This window comes from Gymnogyps californianus, chromosome 6 (assembly GCF_018139145.2).
Source record: "Gymnogyps californianus isolate 813 chromosome 6, ASM1813914v2, whole genome shotgun sequence".
Classification (NCBI taxonomy): Eukaryota; Metazoa; Chordata; class Aves; order Accipitriformes; family Cathartidae; genus Gymnogyps; species Gymnogyps californianus.
This window is the reverse complement of record NC_059476.1, coordinates 38,698,266-38,722,729: the sequence shown is the minus strand read 5'-3', so window position 1 is coordinate 38,722,729 and position 24,464 is coordinate 38,698,266. Positions and strand designations below refer to the sequence as shown.

Below are 24,464 nucleotides of genomic sequence, written 5' to 3'. Positions count from 1 at the left end.
TGAGTAGTCTTTCCCTCTATCATTAAATTTTAGATGCAAACTAACCAAATCTCTCTTTTCTCTAAAGTTAGACTTGTAGTGTATATTATGTATATGATGGCCTCCTACAGTTTCTCATACTCAGGGTGGGGACCTTGAAAGAAAAAAACTGTCTAATTTGATACTGCTGATTATTCTGTGCTCCTAACGCTTGCACAGGTGTAGAGGAGACACTTTAACATCTGAATGACATTTTAGTAGGATTTGCTCATTTCACCTTAATGAGGTAGCATGTGTGGGTTTTTGTCTTTTCCCCTCCCTGCTGCTGTTGGTTAGGGAAGATCCTCAAACTCTGGCACTGATTTGCTGCACTGCACAAAATAACTGATGATAGGATCCAGGCTCTTGACTGGAGGTAATACCTTCATTTTGGGAGCAGACCAGCATCGTTCGATGAACGTGTGTGAAACCAGATGAGGCTTCATCTCTTTACAGAGGGTAAACGTAAGTTGTTAATACACTTTAAAAAGCTAAGCAGTACTGTGAGCTACCTTGGTGTGATATAAAGATGACTCACCTGTGTCTTAAAAAACTGCATGCAGGTTATGGCCTGTCGTCTCCAAAAGGATACTGAAGAACTGGAAAATGTTCAAAGAGGACAACAAGCATGATCAAAGACTTGGAGGATGGCCACTGCAAGGAACTAGGTAGGCTCTGATGCTTCAGCCTGTCTAAGGGATAGGTACCAACTGTTTGCTGTCTCATCCCATGCAGGAACCTGGTTAATCGAATCTAACTAGCTGGAGCCACGTTCCCAGTGAACGAACGGAGGTGGTTTTCCGTGCCCTGGCTAAGCGCAACTGCTAGGTAAAGGATGTTGTGGATGCAAAACAGTTCTGGCTCAAGAGAGGAGAAATACTTAACAGAGAACTCCGTTGAGGGTTACTGAATAGATAGACCACATCAGGCTGAAGAAAATCCCTAAGTTAAAAGTGTTTGGAGGCTGGGACAGTACTCCAGGCAGCATGGGCTAAATGAAGCTTTGGTGTGAGCCACTACAGTTGTGTTCTTATGAGGCCTTTTGTGCTCCATTCTTGGTTTAGATGGACCTTTCTTTTAGTATCCTTCAGCTTAGGCCCTATGGAGTGCCACTACAGGATTGCTCAGAAAAGGAAGCATGTTGTTAGGCTTGTGCTTGCTACAAAGGACCCAGTGTTTCTGCTAGAAAATACACAGGGCTCTGCAAATCCTAAAGAAAGTCTGAAAGCCGCTTGTTCTGCTGCGGCTCTCTCTCAAGAAGCGTTCCTGTTGCACTTGTTCTTAGACATAGTAAGCGCTCCTTAACAAGGAGCCGGCATAACGAACTGCTCTGCTAAGGCCTGCTTGAAGCTGCCCAACCCCATCAGCATTTCACAGCAGGTGATAATGCACAAGTCCAGCACAGAGCAATTTACAAACAATCTTTTAATGCAACTGCAATGTCAGTGACTATGCCGGAGTTGAGGAAGGCAGGAGAAAATGAGTAAGTACTCTCTACCTAACTGGCAGAAAGCACTGATAAGGGGCAGAAATAGATTCATGGAGCAAGGTGATGCCATGACTATTGGAAACAACTCTTGATTTGACTGCTTGGTAGATGCCAAAATCCTGGACTACTTTTAGCAGAAATTTCTTCGCTTTCAGCCCCATGCTGACCAATACAAGCAAGCCCGCTACTAAACATGCTAATAAACTTGTTATTGTTGTTCTCCACTGTCTGCCTGACTTTCTAAAAATATCTGAATAGTGCAAAAGATGATGAGAAAGCAGTGAATCTCGCTAGAAAGAATCTGAATGCCTCTACAGTGTGTGAGGTTTTGCCAAATCTCTAGAAGCTGCTGTTAAATCTCTGGCTAGATATTATGGACTCTCTGGATAATAGGGCTTTAACTAGATGCCTCAGCTAGAAGCCTGGATATCGTTCCAGTGTTTCCTGCTAGTTGTAGGAGTTCTATTTCTGTTGGAAGACGACCAAAACGAGAGGAAAGGAAGGCTTATTTTTTTACAGATAGTTCCACTAAAAATTGGCCTTCTTCCTGCTCTGGCGCAGCAGCACTCGCAGTACTGGCGATGTAGTTGGCTGTGTGGACACATCTGTGTCCACATCTGGACAAGAAATGACTAAATTCACTTAATGTTATTGTTTGTTTCTCATATGAGATATGTTGTATCTCATAGTCTTCCCCAAAACGGGGCATAACACCCGATGTTGTGATGTTTCTTCTTCAAAAGACATTGCTGAGGGAGTTGAAGCTGAGCTAACAGTTTAGGTGTAGGAAGAAATCTTAGTTATGGATCATGCTGCAACCTCCAGTTACCTCTTATGAATGAGGTGGTTTTAAGCCAGTTGAAAGTAGCCCTGCTGAAGAATGTGTGTTAGAAGAGGATTTTTACTCCTGTTACATCTTTGCCAGCACTCTGTAATTGTTGTTGTGAAAGCTCTCCAGCTAGGGGTGGCCAAAAATATCTGTCTTAAAAGAAGGAAGATCACAGGCTGGTTAGGCTAGTAAGGAGATTCTTTATTTGAAGCTCACATCTAAGAAGAAAGGAAAAATTGCTTATGAACGTCCCTGATTCTAACTTAATTGCTGGAACTACAGTGAACAAATTAACTAGTTTATTGATGAACTCCTAGAAAACAAAGAACAGTCAGCATAGATCTGTCATGGCAAGACACATCCAAGCAGCTTAATGTCTTTCTGTGATAGCCGAGAGCTCTTGTGCGCCAGAGAGGGAGGGGTGAGAGGTGATACACTTTGCGATACAGCTTTTGATACTGCCTTGCAAGATGCCTTTGGGATCAGCAAAGTTTAGATGAAAGCCCTGGAAGGAGAGGGGAGGCTGCTTCAGAAACACCCCTTGATGAAGGCACCGTCGATCTGGAAACAGCTTCACCTCACCTTTGCAGAAGACTAGAGAAAGTATTGGCTACCAGCAAGGACTTGGATGATGGAACAGAAAGTATGCTGTAAAACGTAGCAGATGACACCAGCTGGAGAGCGGGAGGTGCAAGGGTGGTTTAGAATCAAAATTATCAACAGAAATTAAAGCACCAGTCAGAGATAAATGAGATGAGACTCAGTGAGCATTAGCTGTGCAAGCAGAGGAAGAGAGCTGGCTAGCCAGCCTGCTCCAGAAACGAGCATCGGGGCCAATTATATTGAATTGTGCACCCAACATGAATCACCGACAACATGCCGCTGTGGTCAAAAAGCAAATGCCGACTGGAATGTCTATTCAGAAGTGTCAGCTGGGAGCTGTGCAAGCGCTCCCCTCCTCGCTGGGGCTGGCGAGACCTCGGCAGGCGAGCCGGGCCCTGGTCTGGGCTCTGCCCTCCAGCAAAAACGTGTCTCCTCCGGGGAGCAGAGGGCTGCTGCCGGCGGTGGGAGCGGTGTGGCACGGTCCCGCAGGGCTCAGCCACCCTGGCAGCAGGGCGAGGGGCCGGGCAGGGCTCCAGGCAGTGACCCCCGCTGCTCCCGGCATTTTAGGCCTTTTCTGGAAACTTTTACTCCAAAAATGCCACTTTTGGTGTCATACTTCTCACAGTTTTTATTGTCCTGGTGGAGGTTCCCATTTTCACCTAATTTCTTTCCGCCTACGTGACTAAAAAAGAAAAAACTCACGCATTTTGGGTGTTTCCTTGCTGGTGGCGACCAGGCGCTGCGCTCCCCGGGAGGGCGGCGGGAGTACCCTAAGGGCCGCGCGCCCGCGGCGCCCACGTGGAGCGGCGGCGGCAGCGCCTGCGCACTGGGGCGGCCGCCGCTGTGACCGAGCTCACGTAGCGCGCCGGCCACCCGCCCCGCCCCCCCCTCGCGCGGGACGGGGGGGCGTGGCCTGGGCGCCTATAAAAGCCTGCGCGGGGGCCCGCCGCGCGCGGTCGGTTACGCCACTGGGCAGCTCGCGGCGGTGCGTTACTGGCGCCGCCGCCGTCCCCGTCCCCTCAGCGCCCCGTCAGCCGCCGCCCCCTTCGCTCAGGTGAGGCCCGGCCGCCCCCGCTTCTCACCGGCGGTGGCGGCGGCGGGGGTGGGTGGGTCGGTCGGTCAGTCAGTCGCGGGGGATAGGGCGGCGCGCCGCGCCGTGAGGGGAGCGTCGGGGTCCGGACGCCGCGGTGGGCCGCTACGTGGACGGGGGTGGGGGTGATACGTGGCAGCGCTCCGCCGCCGGCCCTCCCGGCGAGGGGCCGGTGCCCCGGCCCTGCCGGCCGTTACGTAACGGGAGCCGGCAGCCTCCGGAGGGGGGCGGGAGGGCGCCGCCGCGCCGGCAGGCAGGGCCGCGCCGGCCCGCCTGGCTTCCCCGCGGCTGGTAGACAAAACAGTGCCGCCTCCTCCTCCCGGGAGCCGCGGCCGTGCGGCCCCGTTCCCTGCGCCCGGCGTTTAAACGTGGCCGCGAACAGCTCGGAGCCTGCCCCCGAGCCTCGGCACCCCCCCGCCCGGTTCGCCTCGCCTCCCCTCCTCTCCGGGGGTGCGCGGCGCAGGTGGGCTCCCGCCCGCCGGTCCCACCCCAGCTTTGCGGCACCTCCCGGGCTGCTGGGCACCCTCCGGGAGCCGGCTGGTCGGCATCTCTCCAGCCCGGGGGCTGCTGCTGCTGCATAAAAGGCAGCTACGTGCAGCTGATGGCCCGCTTGTTTGTGCTGCCTTCGGAGTTGAAGAGCGCTCGGGCACCGAAACGATTTCGTGCTTGGATGGGTGAAAAGTTACTTTGCATAAGCACTGAAGGGGCTGCACTGGTTGTCACACACTGCGTTTGTAACCCCGGGCGCTGTGCGTAGTAATTACATCGTGAGGAATAAGGCTTATCTTGATTTCCCTCTCTTTCTACTGCTTTGGGTTGGAGTCAGCCAGTTGCGTGATGTGAAATTTTGAATCTAACTTTGGAGTTAGCTGTACCCTTGAGTAGGTGTCTTGATAGGATCTAACCTGACTAGAAGGAAAAACTCCAACATGGAGTCTTGAGGATGCTGTTGAATGAAGAGGAAAACAAAAATGTCATATATGCTTAGAGTAAATCTACCAGTTTACCTGAAAAGTTGAATGCTCTTAGAGGAAAGATACTTCAGGGTTACAGAGAGAAGGTATCAAAAGGATTGCCCAGCATTCAGTTTCACACGTTTTTTTCTGCTGAATTCAGTAAGAGGAGTTGCAGAGGTGCTCGAGTGCTTAAGTGTTCGCCTACTTTGAATACCTAAAGATTCGGTGCTCAAGGTTTTAGTAAATGAAGGAAGCTATCGGTTACAAGTAGATAAATGTTAAATGCAGCTTCTTACGATGCCAAAGACTATTCAGCTAAGTGTGCAGACAGTACTCTGGCAGGAGTGGAAAGTAAAGGTAATGACTTCCCAGTTTGTCTGGGAAGTGGAGGCCTGCTTTTGGGGTAAGAGATGTTCTCTGTCTTGCTGTTCTGCACCCATTACTACTTTTGGGTCATTGCTGGATACATTTGAATGTCTTGAACCATACTGCAAAGCATTTGATTTGACCTAGAGTACTCTGTACTGCTTCTTAATTATGTGCTGACAGAACCAGTACTGATTTTTTTTTTTCCTCTTCTCCCTATTCCCCCCGGCACTCAAAGTAACAGGAATGTGCCTAAATCCTTGCTGTGCTAAGAGTGTTAATTCTGCTATTTAAGCAGTGATTGTGGCATAGGTATGCATATCTCTTCTAGGTGTTAATTCATTTAGAGGCTGAAGAAGCAGCACCATTTCATGAACTGCTGTCGAGTGGCAGTGCTGTTGTAAGCAGTTCCTGATCTGTGCTCTTCACACGGGCTGGTGCATCTGATAACCCAAATCAGAAATGAGTGTATGGCAGGGCAGGGGGGAAATCACTACCTCACCTCCCAGCAGAAAAGAGCTGATGGGGATTAGTTCCCTTTGCTAAGTTCCCTGTGTAGCCCTGCACATGACAGGTCATGTACTGGCACAGCTGAGGTGGTAGTGTGCAGACAGGAGCTGCTGCAGAAACTTTGGTTGAACCAACAGGGTTAATGTATGTGTTAAAAGCTATATGCGTCGAACCAGAAGAGAGAGCGGCTCTCTGACCTGTAGAGATTTAAACGTTGTTGCATAATGGATGGTTTTAAAATCTAGCATTTAAAGCTATGATTTTGAGGCGTGCACATATAGATTAGAAAATACCCAGTGCAGTTTGAAAAACATAAATGATAGATAATGAGTAACACTGTGGAAGGAGTGAGGATAAATAGAGATTTATGGGAGGAAAACTCTGCCTCCATGTTGATGTTGATATAGATAAGGAAACTTCTTTTTTTTTTAAAGAAAGTGGTCTGAAATAATATACTTGTTGAAAAAACCTTACTTGATAATTTGTGTCTGTTTAACTGAGGAAAGACTGTAAATGAAGTCTGTGATGAAAACAGCATCTTTGCTGTCACTTGTGCTGCGTGTTTCTAGGCAGCGTTCTTGCAGTAATTTCAGAATTACTTGCCGTTCCCCTCGATAGGAGCAGGCTTTCTGCTACTGCAGAACCACCTGCGGGGCTACAGCTTCAGCCTAAAAGAGCTCTTATCTGTTACTATTTTTCAGCTTTTGATCATTGGGATTGTCCTGCTTTCTTTATAATCACTCTTAATATCTGAAAACATTTGGTATATCTCTATAGATATTCTGCTAATCCTTGAGCAAAGGATAAATAGAAGGATAGCCTCCTGCTTGTTGTGTCTAATAAGATAAGTGCTCAGCTCCATCAGCAGTGTTCTTTGTCTTGGCTTAGAAAGTTAAAACAAGTGGGCTCTGAGAGGGCTGTGTCCGTTCAGTCTTAGTCTGGAAGAAACCAAGGAAAAACTTGCTTCAGTGCCTTGGGTACAAATCTGTGTACGAACACGCCTGTTCTATAGGCAGGCTCACAAATGTCTTCAAGTTGGCAATAAATGATACTTAAAACACGTCACTCACTTCCCTCTAAAATTGATTCTCATCTCATATTAGATTATTATATTACTTAAATGTATATAAGATTACCTATATTACAACTTTGTCATTAAAAAGAAGTCTAAAACATACCATGGCTTTTTGTTAACAGCAATTCTAGAAAAATCTTTCTTCTCTCACTGCTTGGATCTTAATTTTAAAACAGCCTTTAAATATAATGTGCAAGAGAACTTAGGGAACTGGATTCTGATGTTTCTGTCGTGTGACACTGTTAAGCAATGATGACATCTAAATGTTCTTGGTACTTAGTACTTACTCTGGGAAAGTTCTTTCATTTTGAGTAGTAGTTCCAGTCACATCGTGTCATGAGACTATAACTTGAGTTGTCCTTGAGACAGGAGAGGTTTAGTGCAGTGAGCAGCTATCATTTCTGGTGCTATCCTCTTCCCCCCCCTCAACTCAGCTCAGTTTAACTGATTTATTTTTTTTTTCTTAACATACAGTGGGATACAGTAAGGATTGTGAGAGTGGACCAGTATTTAAATCAAAAGTTGAGGATCTTGGTGATACAGTTTTGACTCCTGGCCTTGCAGCAGACTTAATTTTGAGTAGGTCACTTATTTCTTACCTAAATAAAGAAGCTGTTTTGGAATTAAGTTAGAGCTATTCCAGAATAATTCCAGGTTGAAGTAGACCCCCAGTTTCCATTTTCTATCTTGCTTTCTGGATCCTGGTAAGCACCTGGGAGCTTGGAATTGGCAGTGAGGAGACTTGTATAATAAGCATCTTCAGTTAAATGCTTCAGTCTTTGGTAACCGGTTAGCGTGACCTTGATTGTTGTGAGGTTATATCACTCTCTGTAGTTTATCTTAACTTCACTTTTCCTTCTGCTTGCATGGGTGCTACGTGCACATCCACTCTCCTATGACTCTTGCAGGTTGCTTCTACTTGTAGAGCAGAGCTGAACTCTTTAAAAGTCCTCAAAAAACCCACCTCTAAGTTTCATCATTTGAAATGGCATTTGTTGTGTATCCCTACTGTTCAGGGAATCCTGTGCTGTGCTTGGCAGCGCCATTTGTCTAATTGCTGCTTTGTTTTACTTGTATCTGCATGTTTGTTTGTTCTTTGCTGTTTTTTCCCATTCATTTTTTTTTTCTGCTCTGCCATGTTTTACTGTTTCAAAGCTTAGCAAATGTACTTCTCATGGAAAGTCAGGAAGCTCCTGTGTTGAAGTTGTCAGCCGGCCTCCCACTTCTGTATGTGGGTAGTGGATTCCCTCCTCTCTGAGATGCTCAGCTGCCATCTTTGTGTTTGCCTGAGGGACACGGCTGAGGAGGAGAGTCAGACTGACAGGAATAATGTAGAGAGGATTTTTGTCTTGTTTTACTTCATGTCACTGGCAGGAAGAAATTAAGCCTACTTATTTGGCAGCTTGTGTGTCCAAGAGATTTCCAGCATCTATCTTAACTGAGCTTTATTTTCTTTGATTTGGGAACCTGTAGCTGATCCTTCTGCAGTAGTTTTGAAAGCTGTGCTACTTAGCAACTGCTGTTAGGGCAGTGAAAGCTTGCCTGGCTGCTGCCGTGGGCTCTGTTTCCAAGTCTCTGAATTCTGTCTGGGAGGGAAGTAAGCTTGGGTGGCTGAAAGCTATTATGGGAGTCTGAGTCCTTGCAAATGACAGAAAATCCGGGGACTGCGAAAGGAAAGAAAAATGAAGTTGGAAGTGACCTCTGGATGTCATCTAGCCTAACCTCCTGTTTGAAGCTGGGTGAGCTTGGAGGTTAGGTTAGGCTGCACGCGGGCTTGTCCCATTTAGTTTTGAAATTCTTCCAAGAACGGGAAATCCAATTTCCCTGGGCAACCTCTTCTAGTTCCTAACTGCTGTTACTGTGAGAAACTTTTTCTTTGTACCTACTTAGAATTTCCCTTGTTGCAATTTGTGACCATTGCCACTCACTCATTCGGCTGTGTGCCTGTGAAGGTGTGAGGAGGGAATAGGGTTGCAACTGCATTCGGAGTCAGCCCGGTATTGGAGCAGGCTGTAAAGGCAGGTAGAGAAGAGGAAAAACTGTTTCCAAAGCGTGCTACCCAAACAGGCTTTAAGGCATCACTCGATCGTGCAAGGTGGAAAACTGTCACCAAGAGCCATAGGTGGAGAGGAGACATCGTTTTCATCACCTCTTTGGTGTTTTTTTGTTTTGTTTGTGTTTTAGAAAAGTTTCATATTGATTAATAGTAAAAAGTAAACTTCCTGAAGCTTTCCTTGTGTTTCACTGAGTGCAATAAACAAATAGCTCAATGAATTCTGAGTACTGATAATGTTGGCAAATATTTATTGTGTAGTAGAACTGTTTGTGCTTTGTAATTGATTCACTGATATATTAGCTTGAGTGCTGAATGAGCAGGAGGCACTTGGCTTTCTACAGAGCAAAATGTGAATTGACCAGTGTTTTTAATAAGAGTGCAGGTACACATCAGTGTCCTTGTGCATGTGGATACAGCTTCTTTTAAGTAAAAAGTGAAAAGAAATTTGCCAGCAAGAAAACTTGATTCCGGATGTGACTCATCAAGTTACAGCAATTAATCAGTTGGAGCTCTTGTTTAATGAGACTGACATTAGTCACAGAAGACATAGGTACGGTTGTATAGACCTTACCAGGATGCCTGATTTATGCTGAAAACTAGGTAAGTGTTACAGGCTGGCTGGAGGGTTGTATATTTTTCATTGTGTTTAGGGCTGGAGTTTCACAAATGGATTAAACCTGTACTGCTACCAGAAACAACAATTTTGCCTTCCTTTGCTGTCTTTGGCTGCCAGTTCCTGCATCCAGATTGCCCTCTTGTACTGGCATGGATGTTCCATGGCTATATAGTGAACTGTATCAGGATTGAACTTAGGGTGAAATGAGCTTTTGGGGGGAGTTTTTTTTTATTAGTTATGTTTGAAATAGTCTGATTCAGCTTGTTGCCTGGCTGCCTGTGGAGGGGATGAGCAAGCGGGGAGGAGGTGAGGAATGCTGTTGTGGACCACAGGGCTGGTTTAGAGCATTGGTGAGGCTGAGGCGCCTGACTCGACTGGGGAGAAAGCAGGACTCCAGGCTTCCCTCTCCAAATTTTTACTTTACAACTTACTTTCTGCCAGTGAATATGTCAGAATGTTTCAGCCCTTCAGTTGTGGTCATGCAGATTTCAGATGATTTACACGAGTTGGAGATTGTGCTGCTTTTCTAGGCTTGTACGAGTTTCCTGTTGTTTCTTTTAGTGCCAGTGAAACTGTGCTTGTCCTATCCAAGAGGGAGTCCGCAGAGTCAGTAAATCTAAACCCGAGTACCGCTCTTTCTGTAGTGCTAGAGGTGGAAAGGAAAGGACGAAACTGCTTCCTGACCCCTCAGGTGCAATATGAGAAGAGATTCTGCCCTCTGGAGTCAAGGGAGTGTTTCCTGTTAATACCTCAACTTGTGGGTGGGATGATTTTTCTTTGGGTGTGACTTTTGCACTTTCCTGATTTTGTTTTCACCTTGCGTGAATGGCACACCTGGTTTTATGTTGTTCGCTACCAGTACTGTCAACTCGATCAAAAGCATATTGCTTTCTTCCCTAAATAGGCCAAACCACTTTGTGGCTGAACTTGCTTTGTGATGTTTCTTTTTTTTTTTTTCTTTTTTTTTTTCTTCGTTAGTTGTCTTGCTGTTGGAAGAGTTGTAAAACAGTTTCTGTTAGTACATGCAGTTGTTTTAATTTTTCGAAGCAGATACAACACAAGAGAGTTTAAGCTTTCGTGTTGGAAGAAAGTAAATCTTGTGAATTCCAGGACAGCATAATTACTTTTAAAGTATGCAGTAGCAAGGAAATCTTAGTCTGTTAAAAGGGTTCAGGATCTTGAAAGGCTGAGAGTTTGCCAGCTGTTTGTGGGGGAAAGCAGTGCCTGTGAGCCTGCTATGGACTTATCCAGGGACTAACTATGAACCAGCCGACAGAGAAGCCTTTTGTATCAGGTATGGAGGCTGGCTTCATGATGGTGGCAGCTGAAGAGCAGGCGCATGCAGGTAACTTTGTGGGCTGGTTGTGTAGAGTTTTCATTTAGACCTGTTCTGCTGGCATCTTTCTGACTGATCAAAGGAAACATTTTTTTTCATTGGGTGGATGAACTTGATAACATGTATTTTAACTTGATATTATGGGTTTTTTTCAGCATTTCATCTTGGGTTTTTTGGTGCTTTTTGTGAAGCAGCTCTATCTGCAGTGTGTGTTAGATGTCAAAAAGATGAAGAATGCTTGTGAAGACCCTGTCTCCAAGCTATTCTTCTTTTACCACACAAGACAAAAGTATAAGAAAGTCTGCAGAAGGGCATCAGTCCTCTGTGAGAGTTGCTCAAGCTTATCAAGATTCCGCTACCTCAAGAACTCGTGGCAGCCCCAAGAGAATAAGCTGTCTCTTTTGAAGGTAGATTCAACACTCTGGTGAATACAGATTTTTTTTACCTACTTTATGTTTCTTTCATAGGTACGTGGTGAGGTGACAGCTATTGAAGTATGGCATTCAGCAAGATTTGGTATACCGTAGCCCTTGGACTTCTGCTGCCTTTTTCTTACGCCCATACGGACTTCTTCACTTCCATTGGTGAGACATGCTTTGGTGTATATGCTGCATAGCCGAAAGAATTTCTTGACAGCTCTCAAAGCTGATTCTGCAATGATGTATTAATGACATCCAAGGCTTTAATTGGTACAGAACTAAATCCACTTACTAGTTCTTATGACCTTGTTGACTTCTTTCTTTTGGGAGAAACATGCTTTGAGTTAAGTCAGTCCGGTTAGTCTAATGACCCAGGCTAGGCTTTGTATTCATTATGTATTCTTATAGGTGTTTGATTTTAAACAAAATTTTAGCGTGGACTGTTGCACATATGTAGAAGCAAGCGAAACAGCTGTTGTACATAATGATACCAGTATGTCAGCGTACTCTCTCTTGGGTTCTGACGGCTTGTGACACAGCTGAAGATGCGGACTGTATCACTTAATGATGAACCAGTTCAGATGCCTGCTTGCAGGAAATGAAGCAATTATTAATTGATAACAGAGTCTGTTAGGGGACCCAATGAAGTCATGCAAGTAATCTTAAAAATAAAATGCTGGATTAGTATTGTATATCAAACATGAAGGCTTTGTGTATTTCTGTAGCTTTGTCTTTATTTGCTCTACATTATGTATGCTTGGATGAAAGATTACTCTGTTGCAGCCGACTTCCTTTTCCAAATGAATCCTAAATTAGTTCTAATAATAAATATGTGATATTACGTTAATTTCCATGGCAACAAGCTTGGTCCAACGTGCGATTTTCTCCTTCAAACAAAATAAAAGGCAAGAAGCCTTACTCAAATACTCCTTCAGAATTATTTTAAGCAAATGCAGAAGGACTTTGGGGAAGAAAGAGTTGAAGAGGGGAAGAAAGTAGAAGAGAGGAAGAACGCCTCTAATTCTCAGGTTTGCTGTTTCTCCTTGTCTAACCAAACTTGTTTGTTTTCTAGGTCATATGACGGACTTAATTAATACAGAAAAAGATCTGGTGGTGTCACTGAAAGATTACATCAAGGCAGAAGAAAGCAAGCTGGAACAGATCAAAAAGTAAGCAGCTTGTTTCATAATGCTAGTAGTTAATAATTTGAGTCCACCCTTATGTAAAAAGTGCTTCCCAAGGTTGATTAAATTTGTGGAATTTTTCCTCTGAGGCAAAGCATAAACTAGCAGTTTTTGCCGGGTTTTTGTCCTAAGTTATTATCTCCGAGCCATTGGTTTGTTTTATGCCGCTTTCTAACGATGAAATCTAATCAACCTGCTTTCTGTGTGATACCTTCACTTTAGGACTCCTGCTTGCACATAGTTCCCAAGGGGATGTAGTTCTTTCAATGACAGTTTGCTTAGTGGAAACTAAAACCCAAGAAGTCCCCAAATGAGCGTTACAAGGACTGCAGTGATACACTAGATGTAAAAGCACTAAAAACTGTTTGTGTGGCCATATTGCTCATGAGTGGCTAACCAATGAATAGTAATAACCCACTACAAGAGCAGAGTCTCTTTCTACATGCTATATTTAGATTTAAAAGTAAATGAAACTTCTTTACTGCTTTTAAAAATAACGAGAGACCTGACCATTGGCATCACTGTGTTGCTCAGCTCTATAGGTGTGAGGACCAGAGCCCAATATGTCAGATTTTATCACAGCTAGAAATAAAAATTTTGTATCACTGAACAGGATGGTTTCCCGGCTTTCAAAAATGTGTATAAATCTGTCATCAGGATGTTTAACAGTTCTAGATAGATGCGTGAATTTTATTTTAGCCTTTGCCTATTACATTCTACCGTCCAGGAAGAAAGGTACTTCTGTTGGACTGTATTTGTTTTTATCACTTAAAATACAGAGTTTGAATTGCTCACAGGTTTGGAATGTTAGAAGTTCTTTACAGCTACAAATTAAGATGGGAGCATGCTGATTGGACATCCGAAAGTGTGTAAATACAGCTTATCGTATAAGCATTGCAGCTGCGTTTATTGTATTAGAGGTGCTCGCTGTCAGGTCAGAAAAGTTAACCGTCAGGGAGAGAGAGAAGAATCTGGAAAAAATGCCAGCATCATTTGAGTTTGGGCTCTGTACTTTGGCTAAAGGATATTGGTAGTTGGTGTTGACTTGAATTCAGTGAAAGTCGGTAATGCACTGAAATGCGGAGGGTGGCTCACACCTTGTGGGTGGCTTGTGGTGGAGGCTTTTATGAAACAGAAACTACTTGAAAGAAGTCCTGGCCTTGTGGTTGTGGCTCACGGTTGCAGTGAGTTTCAGCTACTCATTAGGTTTGATAGTCGTGCGGTGGGAAATGTGCGATGGATTTGACTGTGTGCAGTGAGAATGCACAATTTGTTGAAATGGGTTTCTTCAGTCTTCGGCTTGCTAGAAGCTGGAGTTGGTCCATGGGAGCACTTTGAGCACTCCATTTTGGAAGGAACCCCTTCACTCACGTTGCTGCTGGCAAGAGCCCAGACAGGGGCTGTCAGAGCATAGGAGAACAACTAAAGACAGTGTGGGAAGAGCGAATGCAAACAGTGGCACCTTTAACAGTTGTAAACATCTACCTGTCTCAGGTAAAGCAGGCAAACTTAATTCAGGCATGCCACATTCTGGAACAAGCTGAATGCCGGCTCGTGTACAGAGCTCCCTCCAGGCTACAGATTTTGTATTTGCTTTGTATTGGCGTTGATGTTTGGTATTCCCTGTGGGGTGTGGCTTTTTTAACATTAATTTATCCTGTTTTCAGGGCGTTGTTACATGTCTTTGTGTTCTAGATCTGCATTGTTTTGGATAGAGAGGGGAAGTTTGGTTGTTTTGCAGACATGTAGTAGCATAGCGCAGGTGCTTCTAGCATGACTGATGTGCTTCCTGACTTGAGACTGGAGCAGATTCCCTGGATGTTTCCATTAAAATGATACATGAACAACAGGAGTTGTTGAAAGGTGTGCTTGTTTCAGAGCGCGCTGGAGTTGTGAATGACTTATGTCACTGACGGTGTTAGAGAGGTTTGTGGAGTCAGAACTGTCGCACCAGAAAGTTGATCTGGGCTCCTCATTTGGGAGCGTGAGAACTACGTGTTTCTTAATACAAGCTTACAGTATGGAAGGCAGTGTTGTGGTGGGAGGCAAGGGGCTTATCATAGATTTAAGAGTGTGTGTCTAAACGTAAAATAATTTGAGACAAGCATTGAACTACCTTTTTGTAAATTTTAGAAAGAAGAGCATTTAAAAATAAAACATCAAAAATGTGGCTAAAGCTTTGTTTTTGATTAGTCCTGCATGAAAACTCATAATGGAACTGCTGGCGTACTGCATTTGGTATTTGTAGGAAGGAGTTCGTTCAGCAGTGTTCCAACAAAGGCCACAAGAGCAACACAAGACTTAGGCTGCAGCTGAGGAAGAATGTTTTTTTTTAAAAAAAAAAAAAAAGGAAAAGAAAAGAAAAAAAGCCCCTTTTGTTCCTTCTAGGAGAGCTTTATATATAGATAATGTAAAAGCTTGCAATTTGTGTTAGGTTTTTTATTAGCGAAGACTGTTGACTAGCTTGAAATCAGTTTTATAGTGCGTTGGCAGACTTTTTTTACAAGAGACTTTCATGAATGTATATTTTCACTATAGATGGGCAGAGAAATTGGATCAGCTGACAGATACTGCTACAAAAGACCCAGAGGGGTTTTTGGGACATCCTGTAAATGCCTTCAAGTTGATGAAACGGCTTAACACCGAGTGGGGTGAGCTGGAGAGCCTGGTTCTGAAGGACATGTCAGATGGTAAGTGTGCCTGCAGCGAGAACAAGGATCACATTATAATTGCATTTACTTGACTGTGTCTTTTGCATGTCGTGGTTTGAACTGGATTTGTAAGTCTGCTTTTGAGGTGCCTTCATAAAAAGTAATCCTAGAAGACCTGCTGTTTTGCTGTCAGTGTGCTGTAATTTGAGCTTTACAAAAATTTAGGTAAACTGCGACGTTTAAACTGAATAAATTTTGCAAGGGATCAGGGCTTGCTTCGTGTACTCTCCCACTTCTTGCAAACTAGTATTTTAGGAAATTTCCTCTCCACGTGTGATGGCTCCATTGAACAGAAGAAAGGGAACAAAACTCTTCTGAGCGCAAGACACGTGGGGCTGTCTTTGAGTATGGTCAAGTGCTGTTGCTGCTGATATGCTCAGAGTTGTTAAGGTGTGATGGTTCGAAACCTGAATGTTGGTAGAGGCTGAGCATTTGTGGAATTGGTCTGAATTAGTGTAGTAAAGACTTTGCTGCCTCTTTTCTTCAGCAAGAGTAGAAGCTCTTCAGTAGGGAACAGGACATAAAATAGTTGACTGTGAAAGATACTTAGCAGCAAGGAAGCTGGGATGATTATATTTGACCTGTGAGAATCTGTCTCAACAACTAACTAGTACCAGGTGTAGGTTTGTAGTAAGAAATAATAAAAAAGCGGAGCTTTCAAAAAAGACCCAGGATTAGTCTCTGATGAGGATTCAGCACATTCAGCTTTCCTGTTGCTGCTGTGATGGACTGAATATCCCAACTGAAAAGGCTCTGCACCTGCCAGCCAGAAATTTGGACCAGTGCGTCTTAAGTCTTTCTTCTGAATGAGAAAAAAGAAAAAAAAAAAAAAAAAAAAAGGTGGACTGTTTTAAGAAAATTGTCAGGACAAAGGAAAAATATTGGGGGAAGCATAGTGCAGTAAAAGAAAGGATGCACGGTTGTGAAAGGATATGGTATTTTTTTAAAGCAGGAACACCTTTCCATAAACTAATAGTGTTATCAGGTCTGAATAGTGAAAAAGGACTACTAGAGTGTGGCAAAAATCACAAATTTGGCCAGTTTGTTATTTTGTGGATGGTTTTGCAGCTGAGTGTTGCATGCTACGCTTTGTCTGGTTTTGGCCATGCTGCTTAGTTTTCTACTGGTGGATATTAGATGAACTTAACGAACATCATATTGGCGCTGTCCTTAGTTAACACGGTAAAGCTTGTTGTGCTTCTGGGTCTTGGGACAAAAGAGTTTGCTGAGTAGAAAAGTTACTTTTCTGAAAGTGCCGGAGTGGCTGTCAGTTTGTTCCAGCTGAGGTCCTCATGGCGGACTTTGTTGATGCTGTTCGTTTTTGGCGGCTGCGTGTACCAGGATGCTGGTTCTGCCCTCCTCGGCTGCCCTCCTGGCTTTCTGGACTCCTGTTTCCCTCATCAGTGCAAACAGCCCGCCAGCCTCTTGACTGTGCAGAAGCAGAAGGGGAAAAATAGCATCAGTTCTCCCGCTGAGGAGAGGATAATGCACTAGCTCTACAGGAGGGCCCTTCAAGTAACAGCAAAAGCAGTGGTTGTGTGTGTGTTCACCAGAGAGGAGTAGGAACCCTTCATAACACGGGAGACGATTACATGTGACACTTAACGACCGGGGAACAGTTCCTTCATAACAGGGGAGACGATTACATGTGACACTTAACGACCGGGGAACAGTTCCTAGAGAGAATATTTTTTTCCTTTATAGAACCTGCTTGTCTCCAGTTCCATAAATGTCACCCTGGTGCTTCTTTAAAAAGCCCCCAAGTTTTTCTTTTTAATTTTCCTTTGCTTTCTTTTCACAAAAAAAAAAAAAAAACGGAAATGCTAACGTTTCAGTGTGCGCCTTGAGTGCAATTCAGAGTTGTGCGAAGATGGATCTTGAGAAACCTCTTTAACTTTGTGTGTTTCTCAAGTTTCTCTGTAACTATGTTAATGCCCAAGTCCACAGAAAGCAGATAGGTTCATTGTGGCTGCTTAGTTGCCTAAAGTCTTGTCAAAAGCTGTTTGCAGTTAGACATCAGCATTTTTGTTTTTCGTCTTTTTATTGACCAGCCTTAATCTTTACACTGCTATTCTTAGCACTGTTTGTTTTTTTCCTCTTCTAAATCATTTAGTAACATGGAATTTACAAACAGAAAGCCTTTTGGAAGGCAGATTGAGTGGAACGGTTGCAAAAACTACCAATATAGTATCTGTAATGTTCCCATGTGGGGATGGTCTTTTTGTTGTATGTAACTTTTTTTTTTAACCTGTTAAGACAAAAATAGTTTCTGCGTGAAACCGAAGGGGTACTCCTGTCCTTTAGAAACAAACTTAGGGCGTTTGTTGGTGCTCTGCAGGGCTAATAGCCCTTCCTGACTTACTAATGGCCTTCCCTGAAATGTTAGCTTTCCCCGGAGTAGGGAGTCATTTCATGCATAGAGTTTATAGAATTCCTGGGACAAAGGAGGCCAAGTGTTTCACTCTCTTTCCCAGGCTTTATCTCCAACATGACTATCCAGCGGCAGTTTTTCCCAAATGACGAAGATCAGACTGGTGCAGCAAAAGCCCTCTTGCGGCTTCAAGACACGTACAATTTGGACACAGACACCCTCTCAAGAGGGAATCTTCCAGGTAAGAGTCACGGATGTTATTTTCAGAAGACACTGAACTTTTACTAAATGTCCTGATTACAAATCATTTGACTCTGTTCTGTCTTGTTTAACTGTGTAATGTGAAGGTAACGATAGGAAAACATTTGAGTTAGCTAAGAATTTATGAAAAGTGGCGTGATGTGAGTTGTTGAATATAAGTTGACGTAGATGTCAGTTTTAATTCTGCCGCACCTCAAGAGAGAGGAACCTGTTGCTTCAGGCTGTGCTGGTGAAGAGGAACCCAGGAAGAGCTGACCCGCTCTGGCATACTGTCGGGTCTGTTGCTGTGGCGGTTCTCTTGGAAACTACACCCACTTGGCTTCCCTGCCTGGTGGGCTTTCTTCTGCCAGCACGCTGCCCACGTGCATGTGGGTAAAATGCACTGCACAGAGCGCAAGTTTCTTTCTGAATTGAGACTCTCCTTTGTCCTGTCATTCTCCTCACTCTACTCACATGCTCATTTTCTGCTTGTGCTAGAACTTGAAAACTTCTTTTTAGTTGAAGTCTGCATCTTTCTTCTGGTTACGGTAAGATAATTTAGTGTTAATAGTTTTTAATAAAAAAATCAATAGCAATAAAATCTTGCCTGGATGAGGATTTTCCTTGTGTTGAAGTAGTTGTGCCCTGGCAGGTACCTAGGTTTATTGCACAATGTAATGCATTTTAACAAAACAGGTCTATCATTTATTATCCCTTTCCCTCTCACGGATGAGATGGATCTTTCAAATTGGCAGTGACTGAAGTTTCTTTGAGCTTAAACCTCATGGAGTGTATAAACTGAAAAACAAAAGACAGAGCGCATACACAGACTTGAGCTTATGTGGCATTACCTGAGGCAATCTTTAATAGGTTTATATGCAGGAGGAGACACACTTCTTTCTTGTTAGAAGACTCCTTCTCTGCTGAGTTTTCCTTGTTCCCTCTGTTCAAAAATAGTACGGTGCCAACTGGCAAAAAATCAACTCTGTACAATCCATCTGTGTTTTTGCAAGCGCTCGTTGTGGTCGGATGCCTAATAAAATTAAGGGTAATTGGCTTTATATGTTATGATGTATAACCTTGCTTTTGGGTTTAGTTCAAGACTGTCTCAATGACCTACAGATTCATTCTAATACAATAAGCAGTTTGTTATTGTTTTCTTAAAACAGCACAAAAATACAAGACAAAGTGCTTTGGGTGGACTGTAGTTTATTGCTTCTTTTGAAGCCATAAGCTGTCCAGACTGTGTGTAACGAAGTGTAATTGCAGAACCTGAAAGTTCTAGAGTATACAAGAGAATAGGTTGGTCTCTTCCGAGCTCCAGAGGGGAACATCCCATGTGGTCACTTGTTTGTGCTCCTTGTCTGCCTTCCCAGGCAATTTCTGTTTGGCCAGGTCACCAAGTTTTGATCAGAATCTTAACTACTGTTATACCGCTTACTAATTCTCTTTCCTGCATTACAGTCTGTGCTGTTCCTTTATATTAACTATCAACCCTATTTGACGATTGCTGTCTTAAGCAGCCTTCTAAGAGTTCCCTTTTCACGTGTGGATGTTATGTTGCTTCTAAAGGTACCAGGCTACAGCCCTACAACCTGTTACTCGTTCCAGAGGATCTCTCTGTCTGAGAGCACTCCACCGCCACCGCACCCGATTCCCTAACCTTTGTGTTATTTTAGAGTTTGCAGCTTCAGGCTCAGAAAACTGAAATCACTGGCCATCGCCGGATGGACCACAAGGTGTTTAATTAGCGAGCAGAAGCAGGGTTGTTCTGTGGGATACTGCATTTCATGGACTGCCTCTTCAGCTATTTAATCTCTTAAGGCATGTCTTCAACAGAAGAATTCCCCTGTTTTAACGCAGCTGTGGGAGCTGCTATTAGAAATTCAGGATGTATTAAGATGTAATCAGGAATGTAATTTTAGCTGTAAAACTGGCAGGTCCTGTTTCCTTTTTACAAGATTAAATTTGGTTTTTCATTGGGCCTTAATTTACAGTGGCAAAAATAGGAATCTGTAATTTGCTTACTAGTGCTTTACTCTTTCAGAGGTCTCTTCAAATGTTTCTAAAAATGACTGACTTCAGAAGTCTTGAGCAGCTGGGAATTTACTGACTGATGTTTTCTTCTTCCTCCCCCACTAAGTTGTCGCTAAGAAGACGTGCTTCAGTAACGTTTTGAAAGCGATAATGCAATGTCTTTGAAAACAGATTTCTGAAACTTTGTATTTGGCTTACTATTGCTCTTGCTCGAAGTGTTTGGGGTTTTGAAGAAGGAAGGTTTAGTTTATTTTATTTTCCACTAATGGTAAAGACATTTAGCTAGTTGCTGGTATTCTGGCAATGGAAAACTGCATCTAACCGCTTATGTGTTCTGCCAAGGATTTACAGGCTTTAGATACTTAGACTGAGTCTTCAACAAATAGCCACCACAGAAGGGAGACGTTGAAGAACAGAAATAAACTGTGCTGTGAAGAATAAGAAATAACTGAATGTTACTCTGAAGACTGGTCTGGAATTCTGTGTAAATTCTGTTTGGTTTGCTTTGTTTTAAATACAGGTGTGAAGCACAAATCCTTTTTAACAGCTGAAGATTGCTTTGAGCTGGGAAAGATTGCCTACACTGAAGCTGACTACTACCACACCGAGCTCTGGATGGAACAAGCTCTGAAACAGTTGGATGAGGGAGAAGTGTCTTCTGCAGATAAAGTCTACATTCTGGACTACCTGAGTTACGCCGTGTATCAGCAGGGGGATCTGAGCAAAGCCATGATGCTCACCAAACGCCTTCTGGAACTGGGTACGTGAAAGAAAGATCTGCAGCCCACCGCGTTCTAGCTCTGTGTCGGAGCAGGTGCTAGCTATGGATTTGTACTGAGGGGTGTGGTCTTGCCTGTATTCTGACTGGTATATGCGTTTTTAAAATGGATTATTACTGATATTACCATTAGCATCTTGATGTGTAGTTTCCAGTAAGATAAGACTTGCATGACCATAAATCATATTTTGCCACTGTATTTTTAGACGGACGATTATAGTCTCAACTACCATGCCAGAAGGTGTCATGGTTAGGGACTGCTCCTTTCTGTTGAAGTATTTTCTGCCTCCTGTCACTGTTGGCTTCTAACCACTTACCTGTCTTAGTCATTACTGCCTGAAATTTGGTTCTCTTACTGTATCTTACTTTCCTGTGTTGAGACCACTTCCCCTTAGGTACAGGCAAGAACAAAATCAATGAAATTGAGACTAAATTGGTGATACCAAAATCTCTGCAGATTATTTAAATGCACATTTAGCATACCTGAGATTAAAAACTTGGAAAAATAAGAAATACAGAATGCAATACAGCGAGCTAAGGTTCTGTCTGTCTTATGAAATATGAAAAGTATTTATGCTTCTGTAAATATTCCCCTGATTGACTGTGTGAAGGATGCCGTGGGAAGTTGAGAACTAAACCTAACATACAAAGGCTAGTGAGAACCATTTATTAATGAACTGAAGCTAATTCTGTAAGTTTAGTGATTGTTAAAAGCTTTGTCACCAGAAATCTTAATTCCCATCGGGGACGTTTTTAGGTTTAAAGCCAGTCGTGCTGTCCCAGCTCTCTCCCCGTCCTGGTCCCTTGTCTCTCGCTCTCTGGTGAGATTGGCTGGAATGGCCAAAGCCTTTTTCTTAGTGCTTGGACCCCTGGCTCCCTGAGGATCCAGGCCTCACAGTAAGCAGTTTCAGAACTGTGAATGAGTTGAGCTTAGCTCTGAAAGCTCATCGTGTGTTTTCCTGCAGATGAGCAAGGACATGCGCGTGCTGCAGGCTAGCATCGCTGCCAGCTCAGCTCGGAGTTTTAGCCATCCTGTGAATGCTCTCAAACCGGAATAGATGTTTCTAATTTCTATTTGAGAAGCAGTAGTGCGCATCTGTTTTCTTTTTCGTTTTGTAAATAGCCTCTTCTGGATACTTCTTCACAAGTTGGAAACTTGCCAGTGATACTTGTCCGTTTCTTTGTCAATAGATCCTGAACATCAAAGAGCAAATGGGAACATGAAATATTTTGAATATATCATGGCTAAAGAAAAAGAAGCAAATAGGTCCAGTACAGATTCAGAAGACCAGACGGAGAAGGAAACTGAGGTTAAGAAAAAGGATTACCTGCCCGAGAGAAGGAAGTACGAAATGCTGTGCCGTGGGGAGGGTCTCAAAATGGTAAAGTGGAGCAGACTGTTTTCACATGTATGAAACCAACCCTAACAAAACAATGCCAAGAATTTGTATGTGGCGTGAAAGCAAGGAAGTTGTTATAGCAGTTGGCTGAGTGTGTAGGACTGAGGATTAGCGTGTGTTGGATTTCTTCCCCGTTTCAGTCTGTCCAGTAGACAAAAAGTAATACTGCCGCAGGCACTGCTGACTAACTTGGATGCACTACATAATTGTAATTAATTGAATAAGGACGCTGGAAGTCTACATTTACATATGGAATTGAACGAGGGTGGTTTTTTTAGTGATAAAATTATTTTTAATAGGACTGTGTAAAGTACTTCTTTCAGCACGTTAGTGTTACTCTGTAAGTACTAATTTCTCAAACTTAAAGCATCTCTTTAACTTGTAACATAACGTCAAGGGAAAGCGAATTGTTCTGTCTCTTGTTCTCAGGACATCTTCTGTTTCTTAGAGATATTAATGTCACATGGAAGTTTGCTGATTATCTCTTGCTCCACCTTGCTTTCAGACTCCTCGGAGACAAAAAAGACTCTTCTGCCGCTACTACGACGGAAACAGGAATCCTAGGTACATTTTGGGCCCTGTCAAACAGGAAGATGAGTGGGACAAACCTCGAATTGTTCGCTTCCTTGACATCATCTCTGATGAAGAGATCGAAACTGTGAAAGAACTAGCAAAGCCGAGGGTAAATGCTTTACGCTTCTTTGCCTTTTGGAATCTTAGATTTCGTGTGTAGTTTTCTGTGTGTGTGTGTGTGACTCTGTCTCTTCTTGAATGCAGATGTGTGTGCGGTGTGCTCAGACGTTGCTTTTCTCACCTTGTAGCTCTTGGTGACAGACTCTTTGAAGGAGACAGTGGGGAAACTGAAAATTCTGTGTAATTAAGAGAGCCAGGTAACAGCAGCGCAGGATTGTCATGCTCTTCCGGCAGACGTAATTTCAGTGCGCGCTGTTTCCGATAAGGAGGAGAACGTTTTACAGCAGAAAACAAACGTACTGCAGCTAGGTTGCCTTGAAGTATACCGGTCATCTGGTTTTTGTTTGGTTTTCTGGTTTTTGTTTTTTTCTTTTTTAAGTCTGTATTTGCCAAAGTTGCGACATGGAGAAGAGTGCCGTCTAGGGAAAGGCAGCTGTTCCTCTGGTCCTGGAATGCCACGTTATTGTATAGACACGAATGAATGGTTGTATTCTCCATTCGGTATAAAACTGACTTCTCTCTCGCCGGCTTTGAAGTTGCCTGCAGATGAAAGAGCTTTAAGAGGGCCGTACTTAAATCGGTGGTACTTGGCTTCTTATTCACAATGCCAGCTTATCAAATCCTATTTCAGAAACTGGATCCCGCGGTTCTTGTTTCTGAATGCAGAATAATCCAGGGCAGCCCAACTGTCAGAGTAAACGGGAGCATCCAAGGCAAACAGCAAACTGATGGCGTTGCCTTCTGTATCCAGTCGGTGCGACTGCGCATCTCAAGATGTGCGTTGAAGATGTAGTTAGTTAAATTGATTTATTTTTCCAGCAGTTACCATTTACTTCTAAAATAAGATTTAAACTTGTAGAAATAGAATTTTCCTGCTTTTTTTTTATCTTTGTTCTTAGCCTAAGTGGCTTTTTGTCCAGAGACAGCTGAGCAAATGGAGATTAGGGGTATAAGTGCATTACGTATAGGACAAACGATTAGCTTGGTCTGCTGCAAAGGAAACCGGCTGTGGGTTATACGTGGGCACATCGAGGATGGGGCTGTCTTTGGCCACTGCGCTGAGTACTAGGTAGCCTGAAGGCGATTTTAAAGCTCCCGAAAGGCTGATGCGTTGTATTTCTGAGGTAACATTCTGAACTCTGAGCAAGAAGTACAAGCAATTCTCTTCACTTACCTGTAAAACTTCTCTTCCTGCTCTCCTGTCAGGCAGCCTTGCTGCAGGTCTAAAAAGCAGAGCCCTGGTTGTTTGTCTGTAGATGATTAAGCCCCTTTGCTGCTGCAAAAGCACTGGCATTACATCTGTGGAATATACCCGAATCACTCTTTATGGAGTAGAAATAAGTCTCAGCGCTGAAAATAAAAACCTGTGAACGTGGCGATTTTAACTTCTGAACTTGCTAAGATAATTTTTTTTCCTATCAAATGTTTGGCTCGTGGTAAAGACTTGGAGATTCATAGTTCACCGACGTAGAAGCATCTGTGTACAGTTAGCGTTCCACATATTTCCTCTGGCCAAGGCCTTGCAGGGCTCAGTAACGAGCGTAGCAAGGGGATTGTGTTTTTTGAGACTGAAAGGTCATCTCCTTCTGCCCGATGCTCGGGATGTTACCATTGCCGCCTCTCGGAAGACGGCGCTGTCTGATCTGCGCCCAGGCTTCTGCTGTGCTGGCGGCATAAGCTGGCAGGA

At 43.6% G+C, this 24,464-nt stretch overlaps 1 protein-coding gene and 1 long non-coding RNA gene across 4 annotated transcripts in view; both read left to right on the top strand.

Annotated features, from left to right (window-relative positions):
• The first annotated feature begins 353 nt into the window (after positions 1-353).
• Positions 354-1,726, top strand: LOC127017706 (uncharacterized). The gene is made up of 2 exons (XR_007766636.1): positions 354-483; positions 582-1,726. It is a non-coding gene; the product is annotated as an uncharacterized LOC127017706 (long non-coding RNA).
• Positions 1,727-3,929: 2,203 nt separating this feature from the next.
• Positions 3,930-24,464, top strand: part of P4HA1 (prolyl 4-hydroxylase subunit alpha 1) — a 38,220-nt gene continuing 17,685 nt past the window's right edge. For all 3 annotated transcript variants that reach the window (XM_050898911.1, XM_050898909.1, XM_050898910.1), the window contains exons 1-8: positions 3,930-3,993; positions 11,412-11,528; positions 12,436-12,532; positions 15,086-15,237; positions 17,733-17,870; positions 20,427-20,666; positions 21,876-22,066; positions 22,590-22,766. In XM_050898911.1, the coding sequence (XP_050754868.1) occupies positions 11,441-11,528; positions 12,436-12,532; positions 15,086-15,237; positions 17,733-17,870; positions 20,427-20,666; positions 21,876-22,066; positions 22,590-22,766 (1,083 nt within the window). In that variant the 5' untranslated portion in view covers positions 3,930-3,993; positions 11,412-11,440. The remainder of the gene's footprint in view (positions 3,994-11,411; positions 11,529-12,435; positions 12,533-15,085; positions 15,238-17,732; positions 17,871-20,426; positions 20,667-21,875; positions 22,067-22,589; positions 22,767-24,464) is intronic.